At 36.6% G+C, this 23,230-nt stretch overlaps 1 protein-coding gene across 1 annotated transcript; it reads right to left on the bottom strand.

Moving 5' to 3' along the window:
- Positions 1-16,705: 16,705 nt before the first annotated feature.
- LOC134247072 (uncharacterized) lies at positions 16,706-22,860 on the bottom strand. Its single transcript, XM_062729413.1, has 2 exons — positions 16,812-22,860; positions 16,706-16,775 (listed from the first exon to the last, which is right to left on the bottom strand). The coding sequence occupies exon 1, from the start codon at positions 22,858-22,860 to the stop codon at positions 16,843-16,845; it is 6,018 nt and encodes a 2,005-aa protein (XP_062585397.1). The 3' UTR covers positions 16,706-16,775; positions 16,812-16,842.
- Between the last annotated feature and the right edge of the window lie 370 nt (positions 22,861-23,230).

The raw sequence follows: 23,230 nt of genomic DNA on the forward strand, positions 1-23,230 counted from the left end.
TGGCGGATGGCGGTATGCGAATTTGGCGTTATAAAGAGAATTTTATATAGCAGGAAAAAACGTTCTTGGGAAATCATGGCGGTATCGCGAAAATGGCGATGAATCGAATGGCGATAATTCGAGAATTGACTGTATAAGGAGAAAAGAGTCAGTGGGCATGTCTCCAAGCGAATATTTATTAATTTGGTGCGTAGTTAGTTTGGAAGAACGAAATTTTGTCTTTATGGCTTGGTATGTCATATTACAAATGAACAGTGGGATGGTCAAATGTCTAAATAAGTTTCTATGTGGGGTATTTTGGTCATGAGAGACATCTCATCCGTTATCTTCCTCTTGTTATCTTGGATCTTCCTCGTGTTATCTTGGATGTTCTCAACGCCAGGCGAACACAAAATATTCAAAAAGCATTACCTGTAGTTCTAGAGGAAGAAGGAACAGGGTTTCAGTGGTTATGAAGGGAGCCCTGAGATGTGAAGGAGTAACTAAAGCTGTTATGAGACAGTTAGTTAATGACCCGGGATTTAAAAAATCTGAAAAGGAGGAAAAGAAAGCATGTAATTTATTTATTTTTTTAATTTCATTTATTGTTATATAATCGATTTAACTTTTTAATAACCTTTTTATAATGGAATGGTGGGAAATATATTTCATAAAGTCTTAATTGATTGTCGGCAGTCCATCTTATTCGTCCGTATCTTCGAGGTTGAAGTCGTTCGTTCATTTGTTGTATTTTATGTCTGTCAGAATTTTCCCTTTTATCCTTTTCTGCCTTTAATGGTCAATTTCCATGGGTTCTCCCGTGTTAATTCAAGTGCGCATCACTTTGCGCAGGTTTTTAATTTCATGCAGTCATTAATTATTTTAATTTTAATACAAAATTAACATTATTTGTAACTCCTTCTGATCTGAAAATGTGATTTTACGACAATTATTGGAAAAAGAACGTTGAAATGTCTCTAACAACTTCAACATAGATATGTATTTTACCGTAATATGGCAATTTTAGAGGTATTTGGCTTCGACCTAGACCAATCGAGATGGTGAACTTTTTTGAAATTTCACAATTTGGTGACTTTTTACATTTACTTTCATTTACTTGAATGAAAAAGAAATCCCTAGGGCAGAAGTACAAAAAATATGGAAAAAATGTAATAATTTGGCGATTTTCCAACAAATTCCCATAAGGTCCAATAGTAAAGTTTGACAACATTTAAGATGGCCCACTAAGAAAACGGGGTGGTAAACATTCGATATTTTAATCCTAAAACAATAAATATAACAGTAAAAATTAATTATCAAAAAATTATCAAAATTGCTAGGGCAGAAATAATTAGACTCGGCCTCGTTAATTCAAAAGGCTTTAGCTAGTAGTATAGCCGACATATGGGGGAGGAGGGTGAGGTAAAGAATTGTCTGAGAGAAGGGGGAGAACAATGAGGGATGATATGCAAGAGTGATTTGTGACCCCTTGTCTACCAATGACTTGTTTTACGAAGCCCAATCCAATGTCAATTGTATTCCGGGATTGTAAAGCAACCGTTTAACTCGAGGTTACAGTTTTCTGACCTTTGTGTACATCCTTTGAAAATCCATGGATAGGCGCGCACTCATATTGTGGGATGTTAGCGCGCCTCGCTGAACGACAAACACTTGCTAAATGGCCAGCTTTATTGTAGTTATAACAGATTTTGCCCAATGCGCGACATTTCTGTCGAGTCAAGCCGTTACCTCCACAACCTTTGCATTGTTGATTTTTCAGAATGAATGCATTCTTTTAAACCCAATTTTTGCGTAATGACTGCTGCCGATGCTTCTTATTGTGTACTTCATTTCGTGATCAATCTGTCTTCTAACTCTTGAATGGAAGCCACAAATGACACATTTGCGGGTTCTGAATATTTGACAGTTTGCTCAACCACCAATGCAATTTTACGGAGTTTTTCTAGTGTGTCTGGGGTTTGCGGCATGACTATTGTTCGAATGGCCGGTTTTAACCCCTGAATAGCCATTCCCAATTGGGTATATCGCATTAAGTGGTTAAACGCGTCACTCGAGCCAAATAGTCTTCTATTGATTCTTCCAAATAGTGTCTTATATTTTAATATGTGGACATCGAAATTTGTTTTTGACGTTTGAAAGCGTTCACGAAAAGCAGCTTTCAAACTACTCGGAGGGCATTTCATACTCTCTGGTAATTGAAAATACCATTGTTTCGGCTCACCCTCTAAATAGAAAGGAAAAGCAGAGATAGCGGCTGACTCTGTCATGCCAAACTAAGCAATTATAGACATGTAGAGTCCACCACTGGCTCGCTGGCTCTATACGGCATAAATTTAATTACGTTGAGCGGCGTGTGATTTGGTATTGGTGCCACAATCTGTCCGATCGATGAAATCGGTTGTGAAGATGATGAGGAATATGATGGAGGAGGAGACCGCGAAGATGAAGAGACATGTGAGAGGAGCAGAACTAACAGGAGATAGCGGTGAAGAAGAGAAAGAAGAAGACAGAACTGTACCGCTAGTTCTTGATGTATCCTGTAGTAGGAGTCTCCTCATCATGCCTTGCATCCTCAAGGAAGGAGGTGCGGTTGGGGTGGTGGAAGCCGTTGGTACAATACCCTGAAAGTTGGTTTGTCTACCACTTCTTAGATCCATAAGTCCGGAATCAACGAATTCTCCACCAGATTCTTATGGACTAAATTGGCTGTATTTATTTGTAATGTGCTCGCTCAGCTAGTGAGGATCCAACTCTTAACAACTTGTTTTTTAAAACGCATAAAATATAAAATATTACAAACTTTACCCAAATTTTGAGTAGTAAGTGTTTTGATGGTAAAGGTGTCTTTTTCTTTGGGTGATGAAGTGGGAGTTTCTGTTGTTGAAGTGTCTAAAAAAAATGATGAACGTATATATTATTTTATTATCTAAAACACGCTGATATGTTTTTTTTTTTCTAATTTGACTTTTAAAAAGTTATAAAACACATAAAATGTAAAATATTACGTCCTAATTAATCCCGTAAAATCCTCCGCAGGAGAATACTCGGGTTCAACCGGACCTTCCAAGCAGTCAATATTTGAGCACTGTGGGAACACATTAGAACTAACTTTATCCAACGATGTCTCTAGAATGTTCTCAAACGACATGTCTTAGGACCTATGTACGGGGATGAATTGCGACGTAAATGTGACGAGTTCCAACAGATATCCTCTCATGGAGGAACTGGGAGTGTTAAATGAATTGGTGGACAACATGAGAGTAGACTTACTACAAAGTTCAATGCTCTTAACTTACATAAAATATTATATAAGAAAAAGTGACAATGCATTCATATGAATTGAAATAACTTATGTACTTGTAATATATAATGTTATACATGTAGTTATAGCAAAGACAATAATCAGTGGGTGGTACATGTTGTATATTGTATAAAAAACAAAAAAAAATGTTATTAGTTTTTGTGATTTTGAAGATTATATATTTTTATGTATATAATACATATATAACCATATTGTAGAAAATAAATTTCTCTTAAACTGTAAATTGATTGGAGTCTTTTAAAATGGAATTCAAAGTGAAAGGTATTGGGGTAAACATGAAAAGTTACTTACAAGTTGTTACTTCCATAGGTTTCTAGCTGTGTATTCATTCTTAGACATAACACGGTTCATTTATACTATACACAGATAGTAAAAAAAAATAATAAAAAAAATTCTTCTACGCAGTACAGTTAAGGTGCGCAATGGAAATATCGACTAAATTTTGTACTTAAAAATGTATTCATAATCGGGATGGCGATTATTTTTAGTGAATTATTCATATCGGATAATTGTAATTATGATTAATAACTACATATCGAGGACGATTATATTTTGTATTTAGACTAGTCACGTGATGCGGCAGTCACGCGATTTTAGCACATTGATTTGAAGTAATGATGTTACATATAATTATTACTAGTGCAAGGGCATAAGCAAGTTAAATTTCCAAGTTAAGTAGATAAATATTTTCAACACGCATTGTAGTGTCTAAAAAGTGCTGCGATCCCGTCTAGATTCTGCAATGTCATTGTTAAAATTATACTTGTATGACCGAATGCTATATTTTTTGCTGGTCAGCAGCATGAAATATTGATATATTTAAATTGTTTTTCAGATTTCATCAGGATCGCAGCACTTTTCAGATACTTTAATAGTTCTACATTTGAAATTTAAAAGCTTACTTTGATCCATAGAGTGTATGCCCTTGCACTAGATCGATTTAATAAGACCCCCCACATTACCCTCCGCTGTACTTGGATACAAATAAACGGCAGTGTCAATTAAATATGTAATGTACAGAAAATATATTAATAGAATAGTGAAGAAGACATTAAATTCAAGCTATTGGTCTATAGAATATCTGTGAATAATATTTTATTTAATTAGAGAATAGATATTTTGTTGAGAAAATATTACTTGATCTAACTCTCACTGCTTACAAACTACGTCACGTTGTAAGAAATGACGTCATATTGACAAGTGTATTGCAATCAGTGACTTGCTTATAACTTGTTATGTGGAATTTAACTAACGACAAAAAAACACACTGTAGTAATTTTTTACGTAGTTTGATGATTTCTTACTGGTTAAATTAGCAGATAAACTCATTTTGTGGTATTTTAAAGAAATGTTGTATGACGTATATTGTGTATGATGTCATAGTCAAGTTTTCCCGTACAAATTAGGCTCCGCCTCCTTTTTGTATCCTTAACTGTGCTGCGTACTAGTCGTTTTATTTAAGAAATAAGGTATCATTTTTTGAGTTTTATTGGGATGTAAAACGGGGTGTATTTTTGAGAGTGATATATATATATATAAACTAACACCAAAATATATTATCTTACTACATTGGGTAATAGATTAGCCATTGTATAGTTTTATAGGGGACTGAGAATCTTCCCAGGTCTAATGAAAAAGCAGGATAACTGGCTCGTCTTTCCCCCCATCTTCTCAAGGCGCTTTCTTTTAAAGTACCTCTCGAAAAGGTAATGCCCACCAAGTATTGGAAAAAGACCCAAGGAAAAGGAATACCAGTAAATTATCGGTCTCTCTGATGGTCAGCTAGGGACAGGTAGCCGTTTATTCCACCATTCACTTCCCGGTACCTGGTATAGTTGGTATTAATTTCTCTTGGTACGACTGTGTACTACCAGCGTAAAACCAGACGCTGACCCAAAATATTGAGAAATCCCAAAAAAGACAAAAGTGTCCAGGTTATAATGCCCCAGGAGCATATTACAACACTGGTACCTTTTTCCGAGAAGCCTCAAAATTATCTGCTCTGGGGTGAGCTCATACCTATAATCGCCTTCTATATAGTCGACTAATTCCCGTAAGGAGACGCCTAAACTGGGAGGAAGTGTTGGTCCATCTGTTGCGTGACCTCATCTCCTCAAGGTCGCCGTAAACTGGACTAGGAGATGAATGTTTCTCCTAACATGTTTCATCTTCCTACTGTGTCCCGCCTTGTACAAGTTGCCTTCATGTATCTGAAGAGTCGTTGCCCGGATTATTGACCAGGCAGGTCGTACAAGGTGTCCGAAGTAGTTAGGTGAAAGGTCCTTGGACAAAGAAGGGTATTTTAGGACGTGGCCATGATATTACAAAATGAATGAATACCAAATGGAGGAGATGAGCAGGTGATTGCTGAAAAATTAAAAAAAATGATTGGAAAATTAAATTTATTTAGAAAGGGACTTTAAGAAAGTTTGGAATTCTTTAGTTCTCTTATTTCTCTTTAGTTTATTTCTTGTTTCCCGATTATAAATAGTAAATAGAATACAATATAAGAACTTTCACCTGATCAAAAGTATAAGTTAATTAAGTTTATAATTATGTAATAATTTTAATGATTATAGTTTTCGTAGTGGTAATTGTGTTACAAAAATCAAAAAGAAGTTAATTGTAAAAATAGATATTGAAATCAAAAACAACGACCATTAAGCATCATCATGTAGAACTTATTTAAAATCTATCTAAAAACTATCTTTATAAAATAAATCAGCATTTCAAATTTTTATTTAGGTATTTGTTAAACATGCATAAAAAAGTGAACATAGTTTTAAGATGTCTTTAATATCTCATCTTCGTCAGCTTGTTACTGGAATGGGATTTCTATGGCTTTGCTCATTTTTCTGGGGAAAATAGTAACATTATGGAGACAGAAAGATGTGGGTTATTAAAAATTTGAACATTATAACTGACATATTAAAAAACATCTACCTCTTTGTCGGAATTAATGAGTTTTCAACCTCGCTGAGTTTCCTGTTCAAACCAGTTGGAACCTCTTCAGATATGTGGGAGTCATGAGGAGAATTGCTGTGTTTATCAAGTTTTTTCGCATAAATATTTTAATGTAACATATAATTTTTCACATAAATATTTTAATTTAACATATTTATTTTTTTTTTTTATAAAAATTGTAAAAAAAAAAAAACAAAAATTAGTTTACCCCGACTCGAAGACCGATTCAAATGATTCTTCTGTAAGTCTAATCCACTCTTCATAAAAATCCCGAAAAGATCTCGAGTGGGAAGAGGTACATGTGTTAGATTCCTTGAAAAGAAAGAATTTTATATTACAGTCACAGAAAGATAACTCGAAAATTTACACATGCAAACACTAAGCACTGAAAAATGTAAAAGATCATGGCATAACATGAAATAAATTGAATTATTTTTAAAATAGGGTAATTTAGTGGGAAAAAAAATTTTCATCGAAACAAAACAAGAGTTTTTTTTTAGCTCACCTGAGCCGAAGGCTCAAGTGTGCTTTTCTGATCACATTTTGTCCGGCGTCCGTCTGTTCGTCTGTCTGTCTGTAAACTTTTCACATTTTCGACTTTTTCTCAAGAACCGCTTGGCCAATTTCAACCAAACTTGCCACAAAGCATTCTTGGGTGAAAGGAATTCAAGTTTGTTCAAGCGAAGAGCCACGCCCTCATTCAAGGGGAGATAATTGGGAATTAATGAAAATTTGGTGGCATGTTTTAAAAATCTTCTCAAGAACCACTGTGCCAGGAAGGTGAAACTTTTGGGAAAACATCCTCAGGTAGTGTAGATTCAAATTTGTTCAAATCATGACCCCCGGGGGTAGGGCGGGGCCACAATGGCCGACCAAAGTTTTACATAGAAATATATAGGAAAATTCTTTAAAAATCTTCTCTAGAATATCAATGCCATAATTTATCATATTTATATGGAAGCATCCTCAGGTAATGTAGATGCAAGTGTTTTCAAATCATGACCCCCGGGGGTAGGGCGGGGCCACAATGGCCGACCAAAGTTTACATAGCAATATGTAGGAAAATTCTTTTAAAATCTTCTTCTCAAGAATAGCAAAGCCATAATTGATCATATTTATATGGAAGCATCCTCAGGTAGTGTAGATTCAAATTTGTTCAAATCATGACCCCCGGGGGTAGGGCAGGGCCACAATGGCCGACCAAAGTTTTACATAGAAATATATAGAAAAATTCTTTAAAAATCTTCTCAAGAATATCAAAGCCATAATTGATCATATTTATTTGGAAGCATCCTCAGGTAATGTAGATGCAAGTTTTTCAAATCATGACCCCCGGGGGTAGGGCGGGGCCACAATGGCCGACCAAAGTTTTACATAGAAATATATAGGAAAATTCTTTAAAAAACATATTCTCAAGAAAAGCAAAACCATAACTGGTTTTACAGACTCCACCCACAGGTCATAATGTGGGTCACAGTCAAAGGTTGAGTCTACAGTCACTGACGTCATCGGGTAATAATAAAGGTCACAGACAACAGTGAGTTTACAGTCAGTGACATTTATAAAATATACCAATAGATACACCCCAAAATAGGTGTGTAATGTTACACCCAAATAACAGATATCAGAAGGGGTGTCCTATCAATAAAATGGGTGTGTAAAGTTACACCAAATGAACATCCTATAAAAATGGGATGTTAACACCAGCATTTACATCAGTCATTACACAATCAGACCATTTACCCAGCATTGTTTTTACGATCATATAAGTCATACCATTTAAATACATTATTTAAATAATCAATTCTTAAAATATCATTATCTGCTTATGAATGTAATAAATACATGATATACCGGTATATATAATCCATCTCACAAGTTTTAGGCTATAGTATATATAACATTATTATTTTCTAAAATCCAATCTGCTTAGATAATCTTGTATATAGTTGATTAACGTGGATGTTTGTAGAAGGTCGACTCTCATGGAGTCGACAAACTCAGACAGCGCTAAGAGCTCCGGCTGCAATAAATATTCATGCGTTGTTGGAGCTGGAAGGAATAATTCAGGAGACTGGGAGAAGTAATCAATCTCCTGATTTGCTGGATCCTCGTCTGTGAGTTTTAAGGTTGAGATGGTCGAGTTATTTGAGATTTCTCTGTTGGTTTGGAGCCTCATCAGAGAGTTTCCAAAAAGATGGTGATTCAGAAGAAGTTTCATTTTCAGCTCGAATTTTTGGAATTTTTCCGGGAAATTCTCTCTACAAAAATAAATTAAATGAAAAAAAAAGTAACAAATGAGGTACGAGGGTCATTCAAAAAATACGTAGACAATGCTTCTTATCGTCATATGATTATTACAAGATTATAGATCAACACATTTTTGTAAAAAAAATATTTTGTTGAAGTGTGAAGTTTCACTCTATTTGATTTGATAGAACTCATGTCAGCCAAAATTTAAAGTAACATATTTTGTTACCACGGAGCACGGTTTACCAATATTGTAACGTCAAAATCAACGCTGAGAAAGTTTGTCAAAAGTAAACTCTTTTTTATATTTCAAAAACGGTTTGTAGCATCTTTATCCATTCAAAAAAAATATCCACAACACTTAACACTTAGTTTGCTAACAGTTGTACAAATATAGCTTGAATTAGAATGTTATTGTTTTCAAATTCTTTAATTTACCATGCAACTCTAATATTTTTGCAACATTGAAGCACACATTACGTTCAATGACGTTCTTACTCTTTTGACAATATTTTTAACTTTAATATTTGTTTAATGGACGATGAGATTGAATACTGTTCGTTATTTCCATATCCTTCTTTTAACCTGTTTCTTTGCAGGCCATCCATCGTCCGATTCGAACTCGCCACCACTCAAAAATTGTATTTTCAATTAAATACAAATACACAGATTATTTTTTCATACAGATCCTGGTTTAAAAGGATTTTTTGAGCTTGTAGAAGAAGTTTTCCGAATGTAAAGTCTAATTTTATTGCTACTTGCTGCTCCGTGACGTCCTCCAACGTCATGTTTTTTTTGCCTATTTTAATCAAGTCTATATGTATTTAGAAGCTGATATCTTTTAAATGGAGCGAGATATTACATAACCTAATTTCATTTAAATTATTACAGCAATACTTTATCTAAACATGTAAACTTTATTTCGTTTCAGCTCCAATTATTTAAGGTATAGCTGTAAATATTAAAAAGTGAAAATTAGAAAATTACTCAATTTTGACGGTGCTCCGTGACCCCATTTTGGCTGTTCTAAATCCTTCGTAATTTTGAAAAATATGAAGATACATTCTAATATTTTTACTCAAATTCTTTTAATCAGTTGTTAAAACATTTGTACCAAATTTGGATATAATATGACATTAAATAAAAAAGTTAGGACAAAAATCTTCAAACTTTTTGAATGACCCTCGTATATTTTTAAAAATTAATAGAAATGAAGTTATTGTGGTCAATAACACACACACACACACACACACACACCCTTAACCCTCTCTCACACACATCTATCTATATACCTGGATATTGAGAGGATTAGGAGTAGTATTAGCGGTTATACACCGGGGGTAAACAATGGGTCTTTTGTTAGAACGAACAATGGATCTATTGTTAGAATGACCTTGACCGATTTTCAGTGCATAGGTAGTAAACAATGACCTTGACTGACAAAATACAATTAGACTCTCAGATATACACCGGGGGTAAACAATGGGTCTTTTGTTATTTATAGACCATGACCGATGCGCTGCAACAGTAATAGGAATGGGGGTAACGACTCTCTACGTCACGGACAGATGTCACGCTACAGTCTACTCATGGGGAACAGACACAATGGAAGGGGTAATGGAATGACGTCAACACAAGGGTTGATATAAAAAAGAAGACATTAACAAGGAGTAAAAAAAAAGATTGTAACGGGTCCTTTCATTCCTAAGAAATAATTTATTATGAAGAAACGCACCGAGGATCATTCTGCTTTTTTTCACTCCTTGATCAGATTTGCCCTTTCATAAGAGAAAGCAATAGAACAGTTCTGTGTCACGTATCTGTGAGAGTTTAAAGTACACAGATCATCACCTGGGTATATCTTACTAAGCAGACATTATTAATAACCTTTACGACTCAGTGGTCCGAAACTGATAGCAGGTTATCAAATGTTGGTAGATTTGTACGTGTAAGCATTTTAAAATACATTCAAGTTCTCCTTGGTCTACTTCACACATCTTATTTTAATCTCCTAATAAATGAAAAAAAAGATACAAACAGTATTTACTTTATTTTTGAGTACACTAATATGGATATCGAAGAATAAAATTTACAATGTCCCTCCTGGACCACTTTAATTTTTATTGCGCGGTGACATTAGCTGTTCATGGATATCGAAGAATAAAAATCACTGTCCTTTCTGGACCAGTCCCATTGTTGCGCAGTAGTGTCCTCAGCTGCAAAAAAAAAAAAATTTAACATCTTATTAAAAGCTATGAAATACGTGATACACCAGTAAGAGTATAAACAAAATTTAACCATCATCATTAATTTACACATTTAATTCGGTTTTGTGAAATCTGTTAGCAAAAAAGTGAAACTGATATGTATTTCCCCTAAAGAATACTCTCATAAATTATAATTACTACATATCATTTACTTATCCCTGGGGTGTAACTCATAGCGTCTTTCCTCTTCGATGTCTTCAATGTCTGCGGCCTCTGGATCGGGATCACATCTCCTGCGGAGTTGTCTGCCTGTGGGGCAAGCTGGCTGCCTTCCCACAGGAGGCCTGCATTGGAATCCTAGGCGTTTCATGACTAACCGCGTTATCCAAATGATGGCAAACAAGAGGCATAGGCGTAGGGCCGCAATAACAATGGCGAACGCATCCGATATTGAAATTTCACAAAAAAAAAAGAAATTACACACAAGTCTAAACATTTAATGAACACAATTCATTCATTTTCTCTCATACATATTCACTTTAATCTTCAGATATAATTTTAAAAATCTCTGATACTGAAATTTTATGAAAACTTTTTTTTAACAATTTTTTTTAAAGATGAATGATTCTCCTTTTACCCATAGAAAATAAAAGATTTTATTTTAACCTTCAAATAAAATATGCATCCTCTTTTTCTTTAATAAAATTTTATGTATCAATACATCTATATGTTACAAAATTAAACGCTATCATGCATCTACTTACATAAACTTGTAACTTGAATCGCCATCACATCATGCGTTTACTTACAAATAAAACACAGAATAAAGAAAACACAGGAATTATGGGTCAAAAATTCATTCCAAACAAAAAAGAAATATATCATTCATACAATAAAAACTCATGTGTTATAAAACGTCAACACTTGTGAAGTTTATAGTATCCAATGTAAGATATAAAGTAATTGTTTACATATAGAATTTTTTTAAGGGAAGGGGGGGGGGGTAAATATGTAACATGTAAAGGAAGTGGGATGTTAATCATACAAGCCTAACATTGTCTTAAATTAGTCATTTTAAAGTAATCTTTTGGCATGCGTGGATTTTCTCTAGTGAATTCCTCATCACACTCATCACTCTCCTCTCTCTCAATGTGATCATAATTTGGAGAAAATGCAGCATTATTTTTTTTTCTGTCTACGACTATGAATACAAATACATGGGAGAATAAATATGGGAATGGCTCATAAACTGAAAAAAATAATAAGCAAACAAGTATTTTCTTTTATCACCTGTAATTGGACTCAAGGTGTTTGGAGGCGTGGTCATGTCTGTGGTAGCCTGGATGGTATCAGTGTGGAAATGATCAGTAACAGTGTGTGTTTGGGTGGGGGTAGTCGCGGTGTGTGTTTGGGTGGGGGTAGTCGCGGTGTGTGTTTGGGTGGGGGTAGTCACAGTGTGTGTTTGGGTGGGGTTAGTCACGGTGTGTGTTTGGGTAGTCGCGGTGTGTGTTTGGGTGGGGGTAGTCACAGTGTGTGTTTGGGTGGGGGTAGTCGCGGTGTGTATGGGTGGGGTTAGTCACGGTGTGTTTTTGGGTAGTTGCGATGTATGTTTGGGTGGGGGTAGTCGCGGTGTGTGTTTGGGTGGGGGTAGTCACGGTGTGTGTTTGGGTGGGGGTAGTCACAGTGTGTGTATGGGTGGGGGTAGTCACGGTGTGTGTTTGAGTAGTTGCGGTGTGTAAGGGGGTACTGAGGACCTATTCTAACCCGGATCCCCACGGGGCTCCGGTGAGGATGAGTTTCCGTCTGTAAACTGGGATAGCAAGTGGGGCATCCGTGCTTATAACACCCGTAAAATTCGTAAACGGTGCGAGTCGCTTCATGGTATCCGTCGACGGCATAATTTCCGACCGGGACTTCGCCTCCGTTTCTGGCATGTCGTATGTGGCATATACTCTGGTGACTCATCCAGGTGAGCCACAGACAGGCTTTGTCCGAATATTGTCGTGCCAGTTCGTACCCGAGGTTCTGGGTTTTATGCCAATGATCCTAGTATATATATATTCATGATGAAGAAAGGTGCATCTAGCAAACTGGTTTTTGTATGCCCCCAGGGTCAGAGGGGGAGGGGGGTTACATAGTTTGAAAATAAATCAATGCTTTGAAATCTGCTCTTTTGTATTAATCAACTATTTCATGATAAAATTTGCAAAATTTTGAAAAACATGTATGTGGCCAATGGATCAGTGGTTCCTTTAGGGTGAGGTGCACAACTGGGTATGAAGTGGAAGTGCATTTTCTCTTTGTTACTCTGATCCACCTCTGGGTATTAAGTAATTTGAGTAAGCATGCTAAGTTAATAATTATGATAAGCAATATTGCATCTTTCAACATTGTAAATTCTGAATTTCATGGCCCCTGGTTCAAATCACGAACCAAATTGAATTGTTTGAAAGTTGTGACACAATACTCAGGTGACCTATAAGGCCGTGGGCCTCTTGTTTTAAGAAAGGGACAATTATTAAAAAACTTATCGATAATTATATTTAAAATAACAAGAATAACCTGTTTTGTAAATATTGTAAAAAAATCAGTATTGTCTTCGAAATACACTAGTGCATGAAAAGCACTGCCTGCAACATATATTCAGAATAATGTAATCTTTGGGATTACCACAGGCTTTATCTGATAGCGTCTCCCCGTCATTCTTTTGAAGTAAGTTGAGAATCAACCTCTTCAAGACATCAAATTTTGATTCTGCAACACAAAAGTCAAATTAATAAATGATAAACATAAAGAAGGGTTACATGTATGAGCTCTTAGGTCAGCTAACTTAGGCAATCTAGAGTACCATGAGATGTGGTGCTAGAGGGTGTTGTTGTCGACGTTGATGTGGTGGTAGAGAGCGTTGTTGTTAATGTCGATTCCTCTGCTAAAAAAGATACTAAAACTTTTCATTAATTTTCTTTATAAAAGCACATGTTACTTTTGCTATAAGGGAAATGGTAAATGTACTAATGTTTTATTTGGTTAAGGTAGTCTCCTAATACTTGAGCACTCGAGCCATTCACATGTGTAATTTATTACATTTTTTCAAGCGCGCTAGTTATAATAAAATAAACAAAAGAGCTGGAATATTATAAAGTGTCTCTACTATTTACTACACATATTTCATAGTAGATTTGGTGCAATTTGTATTGGCTACCCAAAGTCATGTGACACTAGTCACGTGACATTCATTCATACATTTTTCCCGCTATCAGTCTGACCTAAATTTAAACATCGGTGCTGGTGTGAACATAGGTGTTTCCCCATGTAAAATAAACAAATTAGTGTGTAATCGGAAGGGGTACAAAGTCAACATAGATTTTTTTTTCTCGAGCTTTCATTCCCTGCGAAAAATGAGAGTCACTTAAATAACATATTTATCTCGTTGCAGAAAACATGAGAACATAATTCTCAGCTTATCTTGAAAAACAACATGGGAAAGAAATTAAACATATATTAATAAAAGTGTTTAAACTTACCATCCTCTAGAGTCCGAACATAAAGAAAGTCTAAAAAAAATTCAAGTCAACAATATAAAGTTAACTTATCTTCTAAACTAAACCCACCAACACTTATCAAAAATATAGATTAAAATGAATTACAGGTGAATCTCGATCTCTCGAAGTTCAAGGGACAGCAAGAAAAGTTCGAGAGATCGAAGGGTTCGAGTCGTAGAAAGTATATAAAATCCGAAATTTTCAGTTCCGATCTTCGAATTTCTCCTTTTTTTAGATACCGGAAGTATTTGTAAATAAAGTCATTGCACTTTTTTGTCGTATTTTACAGGTAATATTTACTTGATATCAACAACAACGATCGAACTTCGACTAAATAAAACGAATTCCTAAAGTTTCAATACTTATGTGTTTTTATTTAATGATTAAATGAAATCCGAATAGCAATTGTCGGTTTGACTATTCCGCAGGTTGATCGGGTCCTTCACCTGTTCACCAATATTCTCAAGATTTTTCTTAATCGGTATGTAGTACTTCATAAAGGAAATTCTTGTGCAATATTTGCCAAAAGAATACCTCGACTCTAATGAAAGTTCATAGCCAATGGGAACTTATCGATTTGACTATAAATTATTTTCTAAAATATATCGACTCGTTTTCAAGTCAAAATAAGTTGTGAATTTAAAAACATTTTTTAATTTACAAATAATAATCAATTACGTAATTATATCAACACGCAGACTACCCAAAGGTGAAATGTCATCTAAGTAAACACCCAATTAACACCTCAATGACAAGCCCCAGGCGTTCACTGTTTTCCAGGTAAGTTCAGGCTGCATCAATTTTACGCTTGATTGGTTTGTATACACACGCAATAAAATTTCGAGAGATAGGGAGTAAAATTCAATGAAATATGTGTAACGGGATCCATGATTTGGTTCGAGGGATAGAAGTTCGAGAGATCAGGGGTAAATTTGTTTCGTTATATAGAGGAAAAAACGGGACCGGAGGTTCACTTCGAGAGATCGGAGTTCGAGCAATCGAGAGTCACCTGTAATTTATAAGGATTTGAAACTAAAAACTCATCTGTCTCTTTCTCTGAATATTGCATTTCGTCATACAAAGAAATAACAATTTAAGAAAAGAAATTACATCAGTTTGCATAAAAACAATTTGTACCGATATTAATGTCAGATGATGCAAAGAATTTTTTTCCGCAAATCATTAAAAAAAACAACTTATATCATATTTCTAAAAATAAAATAAAACTTTTGACTGTAAAATACTTTTAATTTTATTTAAAAAATTACACAAGTGTCAAAACTTTTGATAAAAAGTTACATGGATTTATATATATAGGAGAAAATTTGAATTGTGATTATCATAGAAGGCCTACAATTTCCTGCATGATATTTTAGAAGTCTTTAATTTAAACAAATTTACAACGAAAATATGTCAAACGAAATAGTAATCAACCAAGACATCGAGTCTTTTGTCTATCATCTGTCCTTAAGCAGGTCTGGACGATTTCTAAATATGGAAGTCAAGAACGATAACCGAAAATTGCTATAAATGTACATCAAGTACACGTAATTATTTTTCTGTCCAATCAGACAACAGCATTTTTACACACCCCAAAGCATATTTTAAAAGAACAAAAAGATAACACGTGCTTTTGTTTTTTTCCTCAAAAAGATTTTTTTAACAAAAAATCTGTAGAAGTAAGATGAAAACTTTTGAAGAATAAGGTATTCCCCATATTTTTACCGTGAACAACCTTGACATTTTTATCTCGGTAAAGAAAAAAATAATGCACGATAGAATGTAAGCGTTTACAGACGTATAGATCGCACCAGCAAGTTTTTATCAAGTTCAATTATAACTGTACTGTTGGATCAACAGTAGAGCTAACCATGGAATACAGCACATGTAAATTTCTAATCATTTATTGATGAAGTAGATGATATGGATATGTGATGCGATGATTTGTAAAGATGATGGTAAAAAGCTACAAAATACAAGAAAACTTGACGTACACAAAATGACTGAATGCATGTAAACATAGCACATATGAACTGATGTTAAATACACATTGCGGTATATAAAGGAAGATATCTTCAACATATTTCTGATGTACAGTAAAGTTTAAAGAATTTAGACTAGGTTTAAATGATTACAATTACCGGTTTACCAATATACAGAAATCAATCAAAATTAAGTTCAAAAATGGCCGCCATAGATCGAGTCACATGTATAGAAACTGTGTGCAATTTAACTCATATTTCTCTAATAAAAACAAATCTTGCAAATAACATCTTTGTTAGATAAACATGTTACATCATTAAACTTACATTTTGAGCTGACTAGGATCAATGAAAATAATTAATAATGGCAAAAACTGGCAAACCAGAGCAGGTTGAAAACCCGCGTAATGAAAACGAAATAATACAAAAGAGTTCCACAAAATAGACAAGTCGTACATAAAATATTTCTGATAACAGCACACTCCCCGTCTGGTATAAAATACCACTACTAAATATTTGATCAAATAAACTAAAAATCAAAAACCAAACATCATGATCGAATACAGTATAATAATTCAATCTAACAGCACAACTAATTCATGTACAGGTCTCATGAAAAATGCAGGTTTGCCATCACGAATCACTCGGATCTGAACCTTTCGTACTAAACCGTCATCGCTTGCGAATGTTTTTTCAACGATACCCATCGGCCAGTAGTTTCGGTGCACTGCAGAGTCCTTAACTATCACAACATCACCCGGTTTCACATTTGGCTGTCTGTCCTTCCATATACGTCGCGATTGCAGTGTCTTTAAGTACTCTCTTTTCCAATATTGCCAAAATATGTCAGCTAACACTTGGGCATGCTTCCACTGCGCACGATGAACATCTTTGATATCTAAGGAGTGGGATATCACAGGTAAGAAATCAACCTTTCCTGTAAGGATCATAGATGGGTTGATAACAAGAGGTTCCTCTGGATCTGTGGAAATTGGCGTGATGGGACGCGAGTTAATTATAGCACAGACTTCACACATAAAGGTCACCAGTACTTCATGTGTTAGAGGTTTGAAACGTGATTCCAGTAACATAGAATCCAGAATTCTTCTTGTGATCCCGATGATTCTCTCCCATATACCCCCCATATGGGATGCATGTGGTACGTTGAATTTCCAAGTAATTCCTGATGTCTCTAAGAACTCCTGAACTGGTCCTTTTTCTACTCTTATTGTGTTGACTTTCATTTCTTCGGCAGCTCCTATGAAATTTGTGCCTCGATCAGAACGTATCAATTTCACTGGGCCTCTTATTGCTAAGAAACGTCGTAAGGCATTGATGAAGGAGGAACTCGACATCTCCTCAATGACCTCGATATGCACGGCTCTGGATACTAAACATGTAAATAAGATTGCCCAACGTTTACTGTTGGCAGCGCCTCCTCGAGTTTTACGAGTTACAATTTCCCAGGGTCCAAAGGCGTCGATACCAATAGAAGTGAAAGGTGGACCTGGAATCAATCTCTCTGCTGGCACATCAGCCATTTTCTGAGTTTCTCTGTAGCGTCTCAACTTACGGCAGGTTACGCACTTGTGTATGAGGGATGATATCACTCGTTTAGCTCCAATGGCCCAATAACCTCCTGTGCGAACTGCTCCCTCAGTGAAAAGCCTTCCTTGATGTTTGGTTTTCTCATGGAAATCCCGTATAATCAAACAAGTAATATGACTTCCTTTAGGTAATATGATCGGATTTACTTCCTTAGCAGGTACTTGATTGGCTGCTGCATTGATCCTACCGCCAACACGAAGGAGTCCACTTTTATCAAGGAAGGGTGACAACTGTGTAATCTTGCTATCTCTGGGTAAAGGCTTCTCATCCATAATGAATTCAATGTCTCTTTGAAAATGTTCTTTTTGAAGTTCTCTGAGAACTAAACACTCTGCTTTCTGTACATCATCAATGTGAGATGTAGATTCTGTGTCTTGCTGAGAATTCTGTGAAGTCTGTAGCTTCCTGGCAAGTTTCTGAAGAGTCATAACTGCACGAATTAAAGATTTCCAGCTGGAAAATCGCTCAAATCGCTCTGTTCCTAGTTGACTGGGTAAGTAAGGACCAGTGCTGCTTTTTGTCATCAGTGGTCTCACCTCAACATCATTGTCAGGTTCTATGAGTGAAAAACTTTCACTATCATCATCTATCCTCTTTGCTTCACAGAGCCACTGCGGTCCAACTATCCATGGAAGTTGCATAATATCCGTATTGTAAGAGATGCTCCTGGTGCAAGAGTCAGCAGGATTTCTATCTGTAGAAATGTAATTCCATTGGTCGGCACTTGAGATTTTCAGGATGCGGTCAACACGATTACTCACATAGGAATAGAAGCGGCGAGTACGATTGCTGACATATCCAAGGACCACTCTACTGTCACTGTTGTAGCACATACACTCCAATGGAATATCCAGTTGTATCGATATTATCTGTGCTATTTCTGTCGCTAAAACCGCAGCACAGAGTTCTAGACGAGGGATGGTATGTCCCCTAGATGGTGCTAACTTTCCTTTTCCCATCAAGAATCTCACACTTGAATGTCCATCATTGTCTGTCACTTTCAGGTATGCTGATGCGGCTATCGCCTTTTCTGAGGCGTCACAAAATATGTGTACTTCTACAGTCTTGGCTATGCTAATGGATACATGTGATAACATCCGTGGAATGGTGACATCTTTCAGGATCTGAAGAGATGATATCCACTCTGTCCATTTTTGAAGATGTTCCGATTGTAAAGGTGTGTCCCAGTCGGTTCCTGTAGAGGTCACTTCTCTTAGGAGGATCTTTCCACTTAAGGTTATCGGAGCAATAAATCCTAAGGGGTCAAATAAACTGTTTACATGTGATAGGAGGCCACGACGTGTGAATGGCTTCTCTTCCGCTGGGATAGTGAATCGGAACGTGTCGTCATTCAGACTCCAGCACAATCCAAGACTTCTGTGTACTGTGTCATCACTGTCTATTTCTTTCAGATTTTCACCATGGTCACTTGGATCAAATGCATCCATGACAGTTCTTTTATTTGAGGTAATCTTGTGAAGTCTCAACTTGCCTTCGCTCTGCATTGTAGACTGTGTGCGTTTCATAAGACTGATGGCATCAGTCTCGGAAGGTAGGGAAATTAGCCCGTCGTCTACATAAAAATTGCGATTGACAAAGTCCTTTACGTCTAAATCAGCATTCTCCACAGTTTTACGAAGACCATAGGTAGCTATGGCTGGAGATGGGCTGTTCCCGAATACATGGGCTGTCATCCTGTATTCTATGAGAATGTCATCTGGGTCGTTGTTCCTGTACCAATAAAATCTGAGGAAGTCACGATGTTTCTCATTAACTCTGAATCGATAAAACATCTGCTCAATATCAGCTGTCATTGCGACTTCATTCTTTCTGAACCGAAGAAGAATCCCCAATAAGCTGTTCACCATATCTGGACCAGACATGAGCATACCATTTAAGGACGTCCCTTCAAAGACCGCCGACGAATCAAACACTCCTCTGACTTGTCCTGGTTTTTTCGGATTTTGTACGCCAAACAATGGTAAATACCAGCAAGGGCTATCTGATTCCGAGGAAGAAGGGGCTTCTTCCGCAGCTCCACTGTCTAGTACTTTACGCATAAATGTTACAAATTGTTCTTTTTTCACAGGATCCTTCTGCAAACTACAGTGAAGTATTTGAGCACGACGGTAAGCTTGGGGTTTGTTGTTTGGTAAGTAATCAGGAAGTTGTCTAAAAGGTAGAGGTGCCGTCCAAAATCCTTCCTCATCCTTCTCAAAGGACGTGTCCATTAGCTTTAAGAAGACACGATCTTCAACTGATAGGCCAACTTCATCATCTCGTAATGTCTTTGTGAATACATTGTCACCACGAAAATCACGATCACTCAGTGCACTTGTAGATGTCGATATATGATCCTTAATATGCAGGTAGCTTTGACATGGTTCATTGCAGGTTGCACTTCCGTTACCAAGAATTGACACTTTATTCACACATACAGAGTCACGAGGATGGATCTTTCCTAAACAGACCTCACCAATAATTACCCAGCCAAGCCCTAGTTCTAAGGCATATGGCGTGCCTTTCGGACCCACAATCTGTTGTTTAATATGATGAGCTTCAGGTAGGTCTCTTCCAATAAGTAACTGAATCTTGGAGTTTGGATCAAACTCGGGGATGAGAGATGAAATATCTCGTAGATGGTCAAAGGACTTAGCCACATCTGGTGTGGGTACTTCCGACAGTTCATTGGGTAAATCATCACACTCAATAAGGGAAGGCAGCTCGTAAATAACTGAGCCATCAACGGAGCGAACCATAAGGCCATGAGCTCTCCTACCATATCTCACTGTGTTTCCAGAACATGAGGTGAGTGTGTATTTGGTGGGTTCACTTGTAATGTTCATGACATCAAATAGGTCAGGTGATGCGAGAGATCGATTACTTTGGTCATCCAGTATTGCGTACAAACGTACTGTAGAGTTTGGAAAGTCTGAGTGAAACACATCCACAAGTAAGGTTTTGCTGCATGAACGACCTTTATACCCTTCACCGCAGAACTGTGTGCATGAAGTTGACACTTTGTCAGTTGTAAAGGGTGTAGTAGATATGCTATCAGTTGTCGCCGCCACCGGTCTAGCAGATTGCGTAGATTGTGAAGATGCTTCTGATTGCTGACGGTTAGACTCCCCGCCGTGAACACTTCCTCTTTGTACATAGGATCTTTCTGGGTGTAAGGCTGTAGCATGAGAATGACTACCACACGTTCTACACTGAATGTTCACGGTGCAGTCTTTAGGTAGGTGTTTAAAGGTACAACATCTGGTACAAATGTGTCTACTCTGTAGAAAGTTCTTGCGCTCAATAAGTGGCTTAGCACGAAATCCATTACATTCATGTATGCTATGGTCCGCCTTATGATATGGACAGCGATTGTAGTTTGATCTTGCATTTTCGTTCACGTCCGTTCTACGAGCATGTACACCAGGAGCCCGTGGGGCTGGCGTCTTGGTAACCTTATTACTTGGAGTCACTGATCTGTTGAACATAAATGCAGGATCGTTTCTTATAGCACACATTTCCTTTATGAACTGTACAAAAAAGGAAAATGGTGGAAAATGTACGGTATTGTCTCTTTTGTAAATGGACGCTCTTGAAATCCACTTCTCCTGCAGATGGTATGGTAACTTCAGCAATATGGGGTTGACACCTGCTGACGAGTCGAAATAAGCTAAGCTGGTTGAAAACTGTGGATTAGCTTTCAATGATTCTACTTTTATCAAAATGTTCAATAAGTCATAGAGTCTACTGTTTTCACTAGGAGCAATCTGACGAAAGTTTTCCAGCTGTAATCGAAGAGATGACTCAATCATTTCTGGTCTCCCGAACATTTCATCTAGTCGTTCCCATATCAATTTCACTGCACGGTTCACTTCTCCAGGATTGGCATTCCTAATGCTGCTTGCCACTTCTTTAGATTTTCCAGACAGTCTGTTGATAAGAAGATCAAGTTCTTCATGCTTTGAAACCTTGATTTCACTCATAATGTTGAGAAATGAACACTTCCACGAATTATACGATTCTGCCTTGTCATCGAAGGTTGACAGTCTCTCAGGTACAAGCTGTTTTCGCATCATAAACAATGTCAAATCCGACAGTGCGTTTTCGGACGCAGGGTTGTTAGGAAACTGTTGAGCTATGGGAACAGAGTCAAACTGAGTATGAGGAATAGCAGATGTTGGTTCTGCAGGATGGAAAACTGGTGCACTAGCTGAAGGTAGAATGCGGTTCGTATAACTCTGTATTGGTCGGTAAGGCGTTGGAATGGGTATAGTTTTGTCCGGAACAGGAGTATGTAAGTTTGAACTCGCAACGTCATTTTCACGGAAATTCAGACTTTCGACATATCTTCGTACCTGTTCATCTTTGCTTTCAGACTCTATATCCAATGACAAAGAACCTTCAGACTCCTCGTCCATGACCACATTTTCCTCTTTCAAAAGTTTCAGATTAATGTCTAATTCCTGTTTCTTCCTATGCACTTCAGCTTTCCGAGTGATCTCCTCTTCTTCTAATTTCAACTTTTCCTTCTGAAGTTCTGCTTCTTTCTTTAAGAATTCTAATTTCTGTTTTCTCTTTCCTGAACTTGCACCAGATATATGGGAAGCAGTTTCCACCAAGTCTAGACGCAAAGTCTTTATTTGCTCCAATGAATTTTCAACAATCTGTTTCGCTTTCACAAAAGTTCCCGAAAACCTTGTATCTTCACGTTTGGAGGCCTCACTGTTCGTACGTACGAGGAAATCTCTGTACTCATCAGCATAACAGACATATGGTTCAAAGGCTGCACGAATATCAGCATCAAATTTGCGTAATGTTTTTATGGTTTTGTCACTTTCTTGTATACTAAGAATAATGTCCTCAACAGTGTTCCATAACTTGTCAACACGTTTCTTATAATCAACACACTTAGCTTCGAATACCGCTAAACCCTTCTCCGTTGGAACATGTAAACGCTTTTCTGATTCTTCCTGTTTGTCTGCCATGATGACTTTGTTGTGAAGATCCGTGGGTCATGTAAATCTTTTTACTGTACTGTTGGATCAACAGTAGAGCTAACCATGGAATACAGCACATGTAAATTTCTAATCATTTATTGATGAAGTAGATGATATGGATATGTGATGCGATGATTTGTAAAGATGATGGTAAAAAGCTACAAAATACAAGAAAACTTGACGTACACAAAATGACTGAATGCATGTAAACATAGCACATATGAACTGATGTTAAATACACATTGCGGTATATAAAGGAAGATATCTTCAACATATTTCTGATGTACAGTAAAGTTTAAAGAATTTAGACTAGGTTTAAATGATTACAATTACCGGTTTACCAATATACAGAAATCAA

The sequence above is a fragment of the Saccostrea cucullata genome, unplaced genomic scaffold, assembly GCF_032062105.1.
Source record: "Saccostrea cucullata isolate Sc308-1 unplaced genomic scaffold, CSIRO_AGI_Scuc_v1 ctg16025, whole genome shotgun sequence".
Classification (NCBI taxonomy): Eukaryota; Metazoa; Mollusca; class Bivalvia; order Ostreida; family Ostreidae; genus Saccostrea; species Saccostrea cuccullata.